The sequence below is a fragment of the Carassius carassius genome, chromosome 43, assembly GCF_963082965.1.
Source record: "Carassius carassius chromosome 43, fCarCar2.1, whole genome shotgun sequence".
Classification (NCBI taxonomy): Eukaryota; Metazoa; Chordata; class Actinopteri; order Cypriniformes; family Cyprinidae; genus Carassius; species Carassius carassius.
In genome coordinates this window covers 17704573-17721678 of record NC_081797.1, presented here as the reverse complement: position 1 = coordinate 17721678, position 17106 = coordinate 17704573, and the positions used below count along the sequence as shown (strand labels likewise).

Here is a 17106-nt window from a genome sequence, read left to right as displayed (position 1 = left end):
TCAGTCTGTATCGAATTACAAACTGAACACTTAATTGTCCAAGAGAACAGTTAAAGTTTTGACTGGCATTTTATTGGATTATATATTGAACGGTCCTCTGAACAGTTCCTGCAAAACCTTTAAGTATTTTATTCAGATACAAGCCAATAAAAAGATCATGGTGGAATACTCATCAGAAACATCTTCAAGCTTCAGTTTCAAACATCTTCTTCCTGCCACCCATACCAGCCTTATCCTCGATGTTCTTACGCCAGTCACCAACATCACGCAGTTCTTTATCCTGTGAATGAGATTTGGTGAGATTTTCAGCTTTTGCAAACTGGAATTTCTCGATCTTATCATGTAAAAAATTTGGTCATCTGTTGTACTCACCTCCTCTTTGACCTCCTTCTTGACTTGTTTGAGGTTGGCTCTCAGGTCCATGGAGACCTTGTGCTTGGATCCCAACAAAGCTTGAAGCATAGCATCAGCAGACATGCGCACTTTCTTCAAAGGTGGCTTCTTGAACTTACCCTTCAGGTCAACGATCTTAATGTTTAAGTCTTTAACCTAAAACACACAAAAAAGAATCTAATGAGTACCTTGCTCAAGACCACATAGAATCAGATCCATGTGAAACATCTTACCTCATTGACAACCATGATGGCTTTGTGCTCTAGATTATATCTCTCCTCATCAACAGCTTCAATTTTTGCATGTAACTCTTTGCAGAGCTCCTGTTGGAAGTATTTCATGCTTTAGCTTTGAATTTCTAAAAAAAAATTACAACTTCAATTTGTAGTAATAATTGAATTGGACCTCTAGTTCTTGTTTGGAGCTTGGGTATGACAACATAGGGCAATGTTCTTCCATGTATCTCTTCCTCTCCTCTTTCTTCTCAATCCCCTCTGCATCCAGTAACTCTTTTGCAACCTGGAGCATTATGCTCTACAAGCAAATGTGACTCATTGAGACTCATTATTCTTTTATTTTTATATGTAACTGTAATATTGGATTGGTTCAAATAAGGCATGAGCTCTTACCTTCAGGCTGTGTTTTTTACTGCTAGACATGCGTTTTCTAATCAAGAGGAGAAATAAGGACATACTTTACATTAGGATATTGATTTCTCTTTTGTGCTACCATAGATACTGTAGATTGTACTTTGTCAGGACTGATCTACAGTATTTACAGTGTTTGTAAGGCAGCACAGCACTAATATTCCTAAGGCATTTCTGGTTAGTGTTTGTTTTCTACCATGAAACCAAACTTTTAAACTTCTGCAGCAAATTCTGCAAAATACTGCTTAAAATACTGAATTTTGATGGTGTTTTCTTGCATACATTTTATTATATAGTCATCCAGTGGTATTATGCTGTGTGATGATTATTATAGATAGTGTCAAGTCTAATCACACTGAGTGATGGAATGGCATACTTACTCCGACATTTTCAAGAGTTTATTTGCACCTTTTTGATAGAAAGAAAAAAGAGAAATGCATCAGAGCTATGGCACAGTGGGTTATGCATCAGAGCCCTCTCTCTACACTGCTTTCTGAACTCTACTGTATAAAGTAAGGCAGCGAAGCTCAAAAAATAAAATAACCAATAGATGATCTAGAGCAGTGGTTCCCAACCCTGGTCCTGGAGGCACCCTAACACTGCACATTTAGCATGTCTCTATTCTCTGACACATCAGTTTTAAATCTTGGAGTCTCTACTAATGAGCTGATGGCCTGAATTGCATGCAAATTGCATACTTCAGTGTGTGTTTTTCTAGGTTATGTTTTCTGGTCTGTCAACAAGTTCTACACCACAATTTTCACTGTACAACAACTTTAAATAAAGAACTCAGTAGTAGTAGGCCAAGGTTTGTTTATTACAGAGATTGGATCTACAATCCAATCTCTCTAGTGTATTCACACTTCTCTCTTTGTTTTTTTTTTCTCCCCAAAATACACCCTTATGTATTTTAGGTATTACCTTAATGGCATATTAACACCTAAAGTGTGCTAAATATTACATAATTATTTTGCACCAGGGAGTTTAAAGAACTCTGTAATAGGAACTAGCCACCAGGGAGGTCCACTGAGAACTAGATTTTCCCATAGGGCCAATTATGGCATTTGCACCACCAGCAGGAAGTGACGTAAGCAAGCCGGCAGTGATGTCAATCAAGCGCGGTATTCAACAACGTCAACAGTTAAAGGATGGGCAGTGTTGGGGAGTAACTAGTTACATTTAACAGTGTTACATAATTTAATTACAAAATAAATAAATAAAAACAAAATAAATTTTGATATGCAGAATGCCTCTTGCCATTTAAAGGCTGTTTAGTAAAACAATGCCATTCTGATGCTTTTCTTTGAATTTGCAGATAAAAGCTTCAGGCTACAACCTGTCTGAGAGTTGCAACAATGGCGAGTGATAAAAATGCATTCCAGTGCTGAAATTCAGCAATAATCAGAACAATCTTAAATAAAAAAGAGGTGCTAAAGTCTGATTGGTTGATGGTGGTGCTTTGACTTATTATAGTATTATAATCTTAATTCATGTGATGAGGGTTTTTCAAAGTTTGACAGTAATTAGTGTAGAGTACTATAGCATTTGTCAGAAATGTAGAAAAAATCTAATGTAATCAGTTACATAATTAAATTTCAAATAAAACCCTACTTATTAAATTTTGAATAGGGTAACATGTAATCTGTAACCTATTACATTTCCAAGCTAACCTTCCCAACCTTGAGGATAGAGGATGGAAAAGTGCCTGGACCTCGGAATCAGTAGTTCCTATTGTGCTGGGTTACACCCTGAAATAGGAGCTAATTTAGTCCCTCAAAAAGATGTTACTACAGTTAAAATCATTCCCAGTTCCTGTGGTGTGAACACGCCAAAAAGCAAGTACTATAAAAACGTTCCTGTGGTGCAGCCCTTTCGAAAAGGTACTACCCAGTGACAGCCTTTGTATCTTTTTTTCTGAATGTGTAACCATTGCATGTGGACACAATCCAATGGCACCAAATCCATAGACATTCTGATCGTGTGACCTTTTCACATCACCCTTAATGTCAGTAGTTGTATCCCAAGTAGTTTCCCAAGTGTCTTTGACTCATCCGAGGGGATTTTCTCAAGGAGCTCGGTGCAATATGATCTCAAGGCCAGTACATCAGCTGCATACACAGCCCTGTCCTCAAGAGCATCTTTGAGATGTCAAAGATATGACAACACAGCTCTCCTTTATTCCCTGCTAAACAACCATCTCAAATGTCTTTCTTAATATACTCCCGCTCCAAGAGAAAGACCTGACTAACTGGCTAACTGGTGACAAACTGATTGACTAATTTAGTGCACTTAAATGGACTCCTAATACCTCAGTGACATAGTTAGAGAGCTGTTAAGACAACAGTCAGGTCACATAAGGCTATTTGAAGAAGGACTATTCTAAGTAGCCATGGAAGAAGACTGAGGACATGTTTAGCAGAAAACACATGGCGGAATAGATCAAGAAATACTGTACAATGGTCTTCTTGGGTGAAGGTTTGGTAAATGAGCAACTTAAGAAATCTTAAAAGTCAAGAACAAGCAGGTCTCTGAGGAAACAGATGCATATTCCAGATGTTCCAGAAGGTTAAGCCATTTCAGATCATTACACAAGATGTATAAGATGAACGACAATGTTTTTGTTAATATACAGCATTGTCTTTCGGATTAAAAATTACTGCGAATCAGTTTTATATGAGACCGTATTGTAAATCAGTTGTTAATAAGGAAGGCCGTAAGAAGGTGCTGACAGGTGGAGTAAGACTTAAGGATCATTTTCAAATTTATGCTTTTGTCGGTGTTCACCCTTTAGGTGACCAATAAAAATGTTTTCTTTGCATTTCAACATGGTGTTTCCAGAATAAAAAACTTTAGTCCAAAAAAAAAAACTTTTCATGAGTCAGAATCACCAGCAATGATCATACATTATTTCGCAGACAAATTTAAGCTATTTTATAGGGGTGACCCCGAATAATCGACGATTCGATGCTTCGATTCGAGGAGCCTAATTCGACTACCAATCTCACAGTCAAATATTCGCTGGTGTTATTGATTATGCCATTCTGACTATATGGGGGAGCTCAAATGTCTGATTTCACATAGAACTTGCGGTTTTCTCCCAATAAGTTAATATGCAGCCTATTATGATAAAGCCGTGAATAAGAATCTGAAAATAAGAAGCTTCAAATTAATATTATAAAGTGCGTGAATAAATCCAACCATCCCTATAGATTTATGTTTCACTTTCCATAATCCGTGACTGACAGAGGAGCATCTTGGCGGCAGGGATTTAAAACTTTACCAAGACTCAAACTGACACAGGCAGAGACTGGATTTTTTCGAACAGGTAGGGTACAAGTGATTTCAAAACATTTCAGCCAGTGTATATCGTGGATATATTATTTACCTGATATAAAATGTGTTTGGTTCAGTCAAGCGCTTCATTCTAGTACTATGGAGATATCTCTTCAGCGCACAGCGCGAGCAGGTCAAACTACAAAGCAGAACATTAATAACTATGACTGGACTGTCACATCCACACCATTATAATGAGAACACCATTATAATATTAGAGTTTAGCTGCCGTGTTTCTGCACATTGTTTCGCGAAGAACGCGTCCACAAATGGAGTTCGCCTTTAGAGCCACGCAGACACGTTCATTTGCATTCGGGCTCTTTTTGCAGATAGCCTATAAGTCTTAATATTAATGTTATGTTGTATAAATAACGAAGCTTATTCTACATTAAATTCTGAGTTTAATCCCATTGATTAAAAACTTGCTATCAAATGCGTCACTCTACTGGTCATCTTCAGCGCACGCAGCTCAAAACAGAAATGCAGAACATTAATAACTACTGTCATATAGGCTAACTTTATAATGAGAGCACTATTGTAAAAATTTTGAATTGTTAGGGTTTCGCTGACGTTTAGTGTTAATTATCTTTTAATCAAAACATAAAAACATTATTTACCCCATTTGTATCTTCGAGGCACTTGTTACACATTTTCCCTGTGTGTTAACATCAGTAATTATGGCTGTTGAATGTCTGACTTGAATTATGTATTTTGCTCCGCCCCCAAACATATGATTCGACTGTCAGTCGAATATCAGCAAGATTAGAAAGTTCTGATTCGACTATGAAAATCCTTAGTCGGGGACACCCATACTATTTTTACAAATGATTAACAATTCAACTTGGTCTAAATGCCTAAAGGACTAGTACAGCAACATATACTTTACAATTATGTTCTCAACAGGTGGCTTCTTACCATAGTGACATACGGTAGAAGAACCAACTCCTATGACAACCCTCTCCATCACCTCCATCATCAATCCCACAAACTACATTTTACAACTTCCAACAAAAATCTACAAAAAATTGTTTTCACAAGACTAAGACAAGGAAACAAGAGAACTGCTCTCACCTTTCTAGAAGAACTGAGGAACGTCTTCAAGAGACAGACACAGACGAGACACAGGCTACGCTCGTGTTAAGTAGGTATATATTGCATTCTCTGTAAATCCATGGTTTCTCTTTATGGAAGTGGATTATCCGCCACACCAATGAGCTGACAAGGTCATGAAATACGGCACTATCCCTCCTTCGCCTTGCTATCAGTATAAATAACTTGTCCTTCAAGATAGCCATTCTTTTATTTTGAGGATGACTTTTTCACAAAGGCCTTTTGCTTTATATGAATCTAACTTCCACCTATCTATCTATCTATCTATCTATCTATCTATCTATATATCCACGGAAGATTGTACCTCCAGGATTGTTTGTTCAGCATTCTTCAGTTCCAGTCAGTTTCTTTCAGGTGCCAGGAAGGCGTCACTGTTACCTGTTGTTTTTAATCATAGTAAAAAATGTTATCCACTTTTATTAAGTCATAAACCAAATACATAATACAACTGACAATAAATACTTACTTGTTGCACAGATCGGTGAGGAAATAATGCAAAATAAAAAGCTGGTTACAAAGTGGTTTATGTAGCAAAATGAACACAGGACTTCATTCTTGCTTAACCGATTTAATGATGATGTTAGACTTTGAGACATGGGATGTTAATACACATTTCAATACCAGTTTTGAACAGAAAACTAAGTGATCATATTTACTTTTATAGATTTGTGATTATCAAAAGTAAATGAGTGTGGTTTAAGGCCAATTCTGATTCAGCAGCATATTGAACTTCAAAAAAAACTACAAAATTAAGCCTCGGTTTCAAACATCTTCTTCCTGCCATCCATGCCAGCCTTGTCTTCAACATTCTTACGCCAGTCACCAACATCACGCAGTTCCTTATCCTTTGAAAAGTACATGAAAGACATTTGGTCAGTTAGCCAAAAGATTAAAGATCAGGATCTTTCAGAATTGTGAAGGTCCTTTAGTACCGGAACCACAAAGGAGCCTCATGAGAACAATGCAGTTTATTGCTCACCTCCTCTTTGACCTCCTTCTTGACTTGTTTGAGGTTGGCTCTCAGATCCAGAGACACCTTGTGTTTGGAGCCCAGCAGAGCTTGAAGCATAGCATCAGCAGACATGCGCACCTTCCTCAAAGTTGGCTTCTTGAACTTGCCCTTCAGGTCAATAACTTTGATATTCAGGTCCTCGATCTAGTGTAAGTGAATGAGGGCTGTCAGTATAGAAACTACAGGATAAAACAAAAACTTTACTGGATTCAAATATAGATGACATCTTACCTCCTTTGCACTCTTGTTGACTTTCATTTGCAGGTCGTATCTCTCCTCATCAATGACATCAATTTTGTGGTGAAGCTCCCTGCAGAGTTCCTATAAACCATATATTTATTTTATTTTAGTTATCCATTCACAATGTTTTCTTTTTTTAGAAAGTGAATTTATTGTTCTTTACCTGTAATGCCTGTATGCCTGAAGGTAGAGACAGAGGCTGGCAGGTCTCTGCCATGTATCTCTCCCTCTCCACCTCTCTGTCCTTTACTTCCTGTTCCAGTATACCTTTAGCGATGGAAAGCATCAAGCTCTGCAATATAGAGAAGCTAGATGTCATTGCTACTCATTAATAAATACTGAAAAATATAATTAATTTTGAATCATATAGTACCTTCAGATGATGCTTGCGACTCGACGACATCTTTTTCCTGAGGTGTTTTGGAATCATTCAAATATATTGTGTTAAAGCAGTAACCAATCACCACAAGATACTGCACTTTTTTATTGTTTTATGTCCATTGTACACAAGTATAAAAATAACAATTTCTAATAGTTGAGGAAGATGCTGATAATCAATAAAGAAGAAATCAAAATAGTTACTTACTCTGACATCTTGGTTGAATTTAATTTTTGTCCCTGTGAAATAATATACCCGGTTTACAATTAACACAAAGCACTGGCAATATTACAGTATGAAATAACATTAATTATTAATTTAATTAAAAGACGTTCTAAAATATGTCAATGACAAGTAACCAATCAAACCACCAATCATCGCCATAAGTCTTCTCTAAAGTGAATCATGTGCTATTTTTGAGCAGAAAATCTCAAGAGATTCACTGTGCTAAGCCTGTTTCTGGGTGATAATCAAAATCATGACCCCACCTCTGTTCCTTCCCTTCCAATCCTCTGAAACTGATCTAAAATAATCAGATCATAACATCAACTTTTTTTTTTTATGCAAACCCCTTTTTTGTGAGTTTGATTTATATTTGTTTAAAGACTGAGCCTAACATAACTGTATATAACCAAGTAATCAAAATGATCAAAAGGGCAAGATTCACCCAATGAAAAATTCTATAATTTACAAATTTACTCTCATGTTATATTATATTATATTATATTATAATTGATAAGATTAAAATACTATTTAATATAATAATTACATATTCTTTATAAATTTTTATTAAATTGTACAAGATGAATTTTCCTACTGGGATCAAAACAGTAAGTTAAAATAGCTCAAAACTAAATTGCCAGCCCTCTAACTACTCAGGATTACTTTCAGAATGCAAATTGCAATGCCAGGTCTAAGGTTTGACAATGGGTATCATTGTGATAATGTGAGTAAATATGTAGTAAAGGCATTTACATTTGAACTATGCCAACACCATAGATTTTAACCATAGCATCATTGTCTAAGAAATCCGAAGAGATCCCCGTGCATCATTTTAGACCGTTGAAGCCTTATATTTATCTATTGACAGCAAGATAAACACAGGCATATCACCTTCCGATCCTAAAAGCCAAATCGGATGGCATTTCCAAAACTCAAATCAACACATTACGTTTCAGCTAACAAGTGTACATCTAAAAATAGCAAAGTGATTTTTTAATATAAGTTTTCTGTATTCCCAGTAATGATGCAGAATTAATGTCTTATGACAAAAAAAAAAAAAATCAACATGATCTTTTGTCCCCCAACTTATCAATGTAAGTCTAAACAAACAATTTGCAAAAGCTTTCAACATTTCTGTCACACAAAACAACTTGCCTCAAATTATGCTTACAAAGAAAAAAATTGAACAATTTTCTGTCAACACCACCAGTTTAGTACAGCTGGCTAAGAAGCATCTTGCAATTCCAATGGAATAAAGTCATGAACAAAAGGATAAGCAAAGGAAAAACAGAGAAAAACGCATTTTACCTATGAGCTGAGGCAGACACAGCCGGAAGAATGGAGGAAGAATATGGTCTCCGTGGGCAGCTGGCATCATAAGTATATATTGTATTCCCCTATGACCAAGGAAATCCCATCTCTCTGTTTATGGTAGTAGATGCTTTCAGAGAACCAATAGGCTCTCAAACACCTGAAACACAATATCAAATCCCTCATCTCCACCCCAAACCCCCTGCATATAAATAACCCCCTCTTTAGATTGTGTATATTTTTAATCAAAGTGAAGCCCACACATGATGCAGAGATCATGAATATCAAGACACCAGCAAGAGCACTGCATTACTATGCTAAGCTAATAAACACAAGGCATTTCTTGAGCTTCACATTACAGTCAAAATTGTATTCAACCTTCACTTTTAAAGCGAAAGAAACAGTGCCCCACAAACGGTTTTGATTGAGCTGTGGTTTATAAATTAATAAATAAAGAAAAGAAAATTATTACTTATATATTGTTCCTGAACAATGCTGGAAAGTTGTCATGACTAGAGATGGAAATGATCAGAAATGTAGATTCTGGTTTACTGCTTGGGGAAAAAGTAATTCATTCTTATTGTTAACCGCAGATTAATTGATATTCTAAGACCCCATAAGAAAATTCTAGCAGAAACACATGGAAAAATAGCCAATAGACATACAAACTGACGCCATTCATTTATAAAAATGAGTTCAACTTATTGTTTGAAAACTCTAATACCACTTGTAAATATTTAATAAAAAAGTTAAAAGTGCTTATATCGCACATTTGACAAAACCTAAAGTATAGCAGCAAGTTTACATTCTATTTCCAGCTTAACAAATTAACTGGAAGGAATATCAACTGCCATTTGATCTCTGCAAAGCGAGGCAGGTTTTAAGAGACTGGAAACACTATTGCTCATTCAGTGGATGAGCTTGTGAATACATACGGAGCAGCATATTTCCAACTGTTCTATTTTTGTTTCAAACGGCTGGTCTGGTGCTGATGGCTACCTGGGACTCTTCCATCCCAGGCATTCAAATATAGTGGTGTAATTGGTACAGCTGTCAAACAGAGAGCAGGGTGAGTGAAAATGTGGCAAATAAGGACCATAATAATTTTGAGTCCATTTTTAGAATTCCCATATTGGAAACAAATGTTTTTATCTTCTTTAAAGAATCTCTTAAATTAGTAATGTGTCAGCTGAGAGTAACACCTCTACCATTACCAATACAATTATAATTTAATATCTTAATCCTAATTTAACCAATGTTAATACTTACTATAAACCTCATTCTTAAGTTAAGATTTTCATCATGCTTGTGCAAATAAATGATATGCACATCACATTCTTGTATTCCACCTCAAGCATCTGCCCTGATACCATTGCCTCCTTGTTAAACAAATGCAATTACTTAAAAAAAAAATAATAATAATAATTAATTCACTTCCAGAATAATCATTTCCTGATAATTTCCTCACCCCTATATCATCCAATGTTCTTGAGGAAAATGTTCCAGGATTTTCTCCATATAGTGGACTTCAGTGGTAGCCAGTGGGTTGAAGGTCCACACTGCAGTTTCAATGCAACTTCAAAGGGCAAAATTAATTAAAAGTGTAAAATACTTTAACCACAAATGCTTATTTTGCACTAGCTCAGTTTCACGCATTACGTAGTCAAGTTGGAAAGGTCATGCGTGACGTAGGTGAAAGCACCAACCCAGTGTTTACAAAGTAAATGTTTAAAGAAAGTTGAACGCCTTTTCCAAAAAATGGTAAAACAACGAAGTAATACGATTTCGAAGTTGGAGGACAAAATGAGAGTTTGTATTTTTTGGCCGACCCTACCTTTTAGAACAGTAGTACACAAACAAATAACGAACTACATGTGAACTTTCCAACGTGATTACGCAATGTGTGAAGTCCAGCGTTTCTTGTTAAGAAATTTATACATTTTCATTTAATTTTTTTAGAAAACGACTGGTTTCACTAGACTAGGACCCTTATTCCATGCGTTTTAAATGTCATAGCTAACTGTTTAATTCATCATAGCTAATGTAGTATATATTTGTAACATTTGTAATGTATTGATGAATTTCAAAATTCTGTAAAGGACAAAAGGTAAATAATTTAAGACATTTGCAAAGTATCAAAAATACATTTTACAGGTATGTTAAAAGGTTTCCAAGACAGATTTCATGACATTCATACATCACAAACAAACACTAAATATGTTGCACATTTTGATGATCTTTAGACTGTAAAAAAAAAAAAAAAGAAAAAAAGTATCCTAACCAATAGCAGTGCTCCCAACCACTAGGGGCAGATATTTGTGAAACTGGGTACCGGTACTAGTACTACTACCAGTACATTATCAGCTTACAGTACCATAGCATGTAAGAGCAAAACTGTAGCCTCTTGCTAAAATATATTTTCCAAGATTGACATGTCACATTTCCTATTGGAACAAATCATACGTGACAAGAAAGTCAGTGCATCAGATTCTCTTTAATATCAACATGTACAAATGCATTTTCTTCAAAAACGTGATACAGAAAATACATTGCCTCACATTATTCTGGTTTCTAACACATTGAGAATGTTTTCTAGTCCAATAAAGTTAACCTGAGAGTTCATGTTGTTAGACCTTTACAGGGCAAGATCAACCATCCAAAAATATAGATTTAAATAGGCTAATGAATAAGAATAAAACAACAGTAAATGTTCCATTTGAATCTAAATACAGCTTTGCTAATATCAGAAGCTAATTGCAGGCCCGTAGAAGAAAGTAAATGATCACACCGATTGACGTCACCACCACACTAATTGAAGTACAGGCACTGTTCACTGTGAGCACTGCTATGAAACCTTTACAACAGCGTATTCAGATGAAACTGATCTCTGCCATACATCAAAAAATTACACCAACATGGAGCATTTCCTGAACATGTCAAAGCATAAGGACGACATTTTGTAAATACCCGATGAGTGCATATAGTGTGCGCGTGTGAATGTCACAATAAATCACACTGGATGATTTCAAACGAAAGGCACCAAAACGTAGGAGGGTCTTTCTTCACCAAACTGCACACTAAATATATAATAAAAATAAAAGAATCACTGCTGATAAGCATAAGCCATGTCAAATATATTTCCCCTTAAGCACATGTATGTCACCAAGATATGTGTGTGGAAATATGTGTGTGTGTGTATATATATATATATACATACATATATTTAAAAAAAAAAAAAAAAACATACTGCAAACTAGGTATATACCTGAAAGGGAATATGTATGTATATATATATATATGTTACAGTATGTTTAAAAAAAAATTATATATATATATATATATATATATATATATATTTTTTTTTTTTTAAACATACTGTAAACTAGATAATGCTCTTAAGTGAAAATGCACGCATTCAAGTTGTCTCAATGACGTAAATTTCAGGTAAAAGTCAGGGTTACATTTTTCAAAATGGCTAAATCAAAATACAATAGAAACCATGGAACAACAATCATTATATATAAGCATAAACATTATTGTAATAAAAATATTTTGATCTATATTCACTGTGCAACATTAAGTCAAACCATGTTTCAGCAAAACTTGTGCATTTCCTTGTGGTAAGTGCAAAATCAAGCCTTTACAATTGAGCATTGCTCCACAACTCTGTTTAACTCATTTTCCAAATACCAACAAACCATACAAGGTATAAAGTAGGCTAGTTTCAATGCTTTACACGATCACAAAATTCACATTGTTTCCAAGCACTGAATTATTCGATCAAACATGTTGAATAGTACACATTTAATAAAAGACACTTACCCTAGTAAATGGAAATGTCTCCTCATAGAGGACTACTCTTACTGTGCATCTTTCGACCCTGGTTAAACAGAGAAATATCAACTAACTGTCAAATGAATAAGGAGGCCAACAAAGGTTGTGCTATGTACTACCAGATTCAGTGATTAATCATGTTTAGTCCTCAATTTGTCCTCAGAGTGTTTAAGATGTTTAGTTGATATAGTACTCCAGTTTGACGTTTCAGCCTCAGTAGTGGTGTTTGCAGCCATATATGACATCGTTTTGTCTCCTGAGGGCTCCCGCTAACAACTTCTTCAGCATAAACCTGCACAGCATGGCTATGTACCCACGTGAAGAAGAATAAACAGGAGATATATTCCCAGACAACTCTCATTGTTTAGCAGCTGCACAAAGCATGTTTGTTCTTGTTTTGTATAGCCAGAAGCAAAACGAATGAGTCAAATTCTCAGGCTTTGTTTTGCTAAAATGGCCACTGAACAACAAAGTACATTTTCACAATTAGTACTCACACCATGACATCCAGCTCAGTTAAAACAATAAAAAACTGCCTTTCACAGAGTTAACAATGGAAATAATATTCAAAATAAAATTTACAAACTACAAAACGCTAAAATAAAAGTGAGGTTCCCCAAGGTTCGCTATCAGGTCCAAGCCACTTTTCGAGAGATGGCCTGTTTAAAGCACTCTGGGTCCGTGTTCCCACCCGGTCTCAGAGCTCTTTCGAGACTTACCAGAACGTTCTGATGGGACTCCCGAATGTTGACCGGGTGTTTGGCTCTGAGCAGCTCGTAGGCGGCAATAAGCCTCATATTTTGTTTGACCATGAGGTACTGAATAATGCAAGTGGGGGCGAGGGAAAAACCATCACGACAATGTACCAGCACTCGCTTCCTCTTCTCCGTGGAGGCATCGATACACTCATTGATGTCATCGAAGCAGCGATGCTTGAGTGCCAGCCCTTCTTGGACTGTGTCTGGAAGGTCACTTATGTCCACTTTGAGACGAGACCAACTATGCTTGACACCCCTTGAACAAGTGCAAGGAATGACTCTCAAACAAGTCTCCCCAGGCAGGCTGCTCATGTCGATGATACTGTCGATATTATTGCGGCACAACGTACGTCCGCTATAAGCCGCGTTCAGGTTTCCCACAAAAATGTAATCTGTAACCTTCGATATGACCGGTTCTGAGTACTGGAAGTGCTCAGGGACACTCTGCTTGGGTTCTGGAGTCTCTGGGCCCGTTTTGGCACTGCCAGGACCAGCTCTGCGACTGTAGTTACACATTTTCTTAGATCCAGAGCGGGAAGGTGGATTGGAGTCAGACTCTGAGCTGCTGTTCCAAGGTGGGGAGAAAAGTGAAAAGCGACTAGAGGACTTGCTCTTGGTGAGGTGCTCCACCGGACTGGAGAGGCCAGAGCTGGAGGTGGTGGTGGAGCCAGAAGCGCAAAAGAGAGACGCTCTTTCCAGGGAACCTGTGCTGCTGGCTGCTCCAGCACTATGGGCCTGCTCCATCTAATGGATAAAGTCACACAATAAGATGGGTAACTCAAACTGAACCTCCAACAAGTTACGAGCAGCTGAATTAAGAGCACTTCCACCTACCTGAGCTTTGAGGTTGTTCTTCCATTCCTGGGTCTCCAGAGCTTTGAAGCGTCCATTGCTGTCAGAGGACACTGAGAGACACAGGGGACGATGGGTCCTGGGGGGTAGCTGGGGCGTCAGGGCCACGGCAAGCGGCCGGGAGTCTGACTGCTCGTTCCTACTCATCAGATCTGGACAAGAGCCTTAGATACAAAAAATCAGAGGGTTTGAGGTCGGCGAACAGATCTTTTACCTCAAATTTTGTCAAACACAGAAAAGTTTAAATACCATAACAAAAGCAAGAGAATGTGCTTTAATACAAAGTTTACTTAGTTTAATAACCTTCATGTTTGATGTAAAGGGGTCCATAGGGATGCATTAAAATATGTATCTAAAATTAGGTTCTGAATGAACAAGATGATTGGATAGATACAAGACCAATAAAAATTCAGTACACAAAAAAGTAGACTTTCGAAAAACCATTCCAACAAGTCACTAATTTAAACAATTCTCAAATCGCAGAGTAAATGGTAATTATTTTAAAAATCAAATAATTTCAATCAATGTTTATCAGTGCCCAATCATTTAAATCAGTATTTTGTTCCCATTACTTCTGCTCAGTGAAAACTGACAAAGACCACAAGGTTTAAGACATTTTAATGACATGTTAATGATTGTGGGCATTATGAAATCTCCCAAAGCAAAACAAGAGTTTCACTTCAGCCATGTTCTTAAGTGCTCAACAGGCTAATAAGGAACTGCCCTTAAGTTTCTACCTATAAGGCACCTGTCTGTCAGCGAGTGTATGTGATTCAATGAGGATGCTCATTAATGGAGCTGAGTTTGTTTGATCCAGGAAAACACGACTCATGCATTAAAACACCCACATATCTCACTTCAGACAGCCATTCCATAGTTTTATTGTTCCGCCAATTGACAATGTGCATGTTTGTTAACTTGACACAGCGCTAAACAGCAAATCTGACAAAATCTGCCTGAGGATTCATTCAACATTGACTAAATTAAATTTGCACATTAGTGAAAATAAACAACCATTGTCAACCATGCTAACATAAATTCAGACTCATGTAATATTGTCACTTACATTAATTACAGTTTCATACAAGTTATTTTAAAGAAATGAACTTTTACAAGCTTATACAATTTTTGCTACAGATTCTCATTAATATGATTTATATATTTTACAGTTTTTGTATTTAAGATTTATTTAATAAATTGTAATAAGACTTCTTTCAATTTACAATGAATCATTTTGCTAAATCAGGTTTGAATATATATGGACAACTTACTAAAAACGATAAACTTTTGTTAGACAGTGACCTACATGGTATATGAATGTCATAACATAAAATGTGATGATGTCCTGAATAATCCCAAAAAATTTACATAAACACATACTGTAGTTCTTACCAGTGGCACATGCTGAACGAGAAATTGGCTGGAGCTGCAAATGATTGCGAATCTTAAGAGAGTTGAGAAGATTTTTTGCAATCGTGCCTGAATAAAACAGAGCAAAAGAAAAAAAAAGAAAGGTTTCCTGAAAGAGAACCAAAGCAACAGCAAAATAAAAATAAAATGATCTTGAGAAATCAAAATTGGAGTATTGAGGTTTATAGTCCATGTCTGCACTACAAACATTTATCCAATCAAATCAAATGAGCTCAAGAAAATACTGGTTCACTTTTTATTTTATTATTTAAAAAAATAAAAATCACAAACAAAAAAGCAAATCAAAAACAAAACAAAAAGTTACTTCAAGACGTGTAACGTTTTTAAAGATTTTTAGGGACATAATTCAGAAGCGGAAAATGTGTCAAATTTAAACATTTGAGTCACTCATAAGATTTCCAACAAGTCCCCAGAGATCCATGTGTGATGCATCACACTTAATTATTTCATTTAAATACTTAACAATAATTTGTTCTTATTTCGTGAACGGTTACCTAAGTTATAGTGTTCTGCGTGACAATTTATGTTGTTAATGTTTGGCATTATTTGAGCATTATGCATGTTACCCTGATGGATGCTTGTGGAAAGCTTTATGGTTTAAAACAGCACTGATGAAGTGTAATTCATATTCTGGCCTTCTATTTAACTTTTTTGTTAATAATAATGGTAATTATCAATATATTTTAAGATGCACCGTCCGAGAAAGTCTGTATATTTATAAAACTTACTGCCTAAAACTTTGTCAATATTTATTTTTACAATGCGTTTGCTATCTTACAATTGCTATTGTGCATTTTAACATAAATTCGACCAGATTGATTAACATTAAAGACATTTGAAAGACACAATCCTCATTTAAAAAAAAAGGCAGGTTTGAAGCAAATCTCACCATTTTGTTTGGACTGTGCCTTCTTATCCAGCTGATGAGGTGCCATGATGTCTCTGCTCCATTTTTCCAACGTTTCCATCTTCCACCCCCTGTAAACAAGTCAAATACCATTTCCAAAGCAGTTGTTTGCAGCGTGAGGCATGCATATGCTGGTCAGATGTGTGACTGCAGTGAAGGGGACAGCCAGACACCCCCGCACTCAAGCATTCCAGGACTTCAGTCTGCTTCACAAATATATGGCGTGATTTCACGATCAAATGCTGGTTTCATGCAGCCGAGCGCAGGCATGGTTACATTAAAACAATAGTGAATGGCTCGGGAAAAAAAATGATCACTGCGTTAAATGAGCGTTTGTGTCTCATCAGATGTGTTTGTGCAGCTTCATACAGATGGATGTGCGGGAACACTGAGTGCACGCGACTCAAAACACCAGAGAGCAACAAACAGAAGTTACGCATACAAGACATTTATAACATTTGTGAGCAGAAAACATATTAAACATAATATTGTTTAAACAAACCCCAGCCATTCATCCTTGCAGCGCTCAGCTGAATGAAGCTCACGTGGACAAATAACGTCACGGAAGCGACGAGCTGCGCTTCATGGGAAATGTAGTTCACATATGTTGGAGGTAGTTGACGAATAACATCTTTAAGAGAATTTAGCTTAAAATTATATTAATGTATATGGGTAAG

General features: G+C 36.4%; 3 protein-coding genes across 5 annotated transcripts; all 3 read right to left on the bottom strand.

Annotated features, from left to right (window-relative positions):
- Positions 1–5507, bottom strand: LOC132124885 (troponin I, fast skeletal muscle-like). Its single transcript, XM_059536032.1, has 7 exons — positions 5445–5507; positions 1421–1448; positions 1023–1059; positions 799–927; positions 627–716; positions 373–549; positions 1–280 (listed from the first exon to the last, which is right to left on the bottom strand). The coding sequence occupies exons 2-7, from the start codon at positions 1426–1428 to the stop codon at positions 185–187; spliced, it is 537 nt and encodes a 178-aa protein (XP_059392015.1). The 5' UTR covers positions 1429–1448; positions 5445–5507; the 3' UTR covers positions 1–184.
- Positions 5508–6184: 677 nt separating this feature from the next.
- On the bottom strand, positions 6185–7329 carry LOC132124766 (troponin I, fast skeletal muscle-like). 2 transcript variants are annotated; one of them, XM_059535918.1, is made up of 6 exons: positions 7322–7329; positions 7109–7145; positions 6899–7027; positions 6727–6816; positions 6463–6639; positions 6185–6328 (listed from the first exon to the last, which is right to left on the bottom strand). In XM_059535918.1, the coding sequence occupies exons 1-6, from the start codon at positions 7327–7329 to the stop codon at positions 6233–6235; spliced, it is 537 nt and encodes a 178-aa protein (XP_059391901.1). In that variant the 3' UTR covers positions 6185–6232. The 2 variants fall into 2 exon arrangements, with proteins under 2 accessions (XP_059391901.1, XP_059391900.1); XM_059535917.1 differs by lacking the exon at positions 7322–7329 and having other exon boundaries at positions 7109–7165.
- A 4691-nt stretch (positions 7330–12020) lies between these two features.
- On the bottom strand, positions 12021–17019 carry LOC132125212 (uncharacterized). 2 transcript variants are annotated; one of them, XM_059536496.1, is made up of 5 exons: positions 16932–17019; positions 16412–16500; positions 15484–15570; positions 14074–14255; positions 12021–13983 (listed from the first exon to the last, which is right to left on the bottom strand). In XM_059536496.1, the coding sequence occupies exons 2-5, from the start codon at positions 16488–16490 to the stop codon at positions 13111–13113; spliced, it is 1221 nt and encodes a 406-aa protein (XP_059392479.1). In that variant the 5' UTR covers positions 16491–16500; positions 16932–17019; the 3' UTR covers positions 12021–13110. The 2 variants fall into 2 exon arrangements, with proteins under 2 accessions (XP_059392479.1, XP_059392478.1); XM_059536495.1 differs by having other exon boundaries at positions 16412–16987.
- Positions 17020–17106: the final 87 nt, after the last annotated feature.

Coding starts and splice junctions, on each gene's coding strand:
- LOC132124885 (XM_059536032.1), bottom strand. Junction 928..1,022: donor GTAAAAAACACAGCCTGAAG/GTAAGAGCTCAT, acceptor ATTTGCTTGTAG/AGCATAATGCTCCAGGTTGC. Junction 281..372: donor AGAAGGAGGTCAAAGAGGAG/GTGAGTACAACA, acceptor TCTCATTCACAG/GATAAAGAACTGCGTGATGT.
- LOC132124766 (XM_059535917.1), bottom strand. CDS start 7,165: ATGATTCCAAAACACCTCAGGAAAAAGATGTCGTCGAGTCGCAAGCAT. Junction 7,028..7,108: donor GTCGCAAGCATCATCTGAAG/GTACTATATGAT, acceptor TCTATATTGCAG/AGCTTGATGCTTTCCATCGC. Junction 6,817..6,898: donor CAGGCATACAGGCATTACAG/GTAAAGAACAAT, acceptor TATGGTTTATAG/GAACTCTGCAGGGAGCTTCA.
- LOC132125212 (XM_059536496.1), bottom strand. CDS start 16,490: ATGGAAACGTTGGAAAAATGGAGCAGAGACATCATGGCACCTCATCAG. Junction 15,571..16,411: donor GGCACAGTCCAAACAAAATG/GTGAGATTTGCT, acceptor TGTTTTATTCAG/GCACGATTGCAAAAAATCTT. Junction 14,256..15,483: donor TCGTTCAGCATGTGCCACTG/GTAAGAACTACA, acceptor TTTGTATCTAAG/GCTCTTGTCCAGATCTGATG.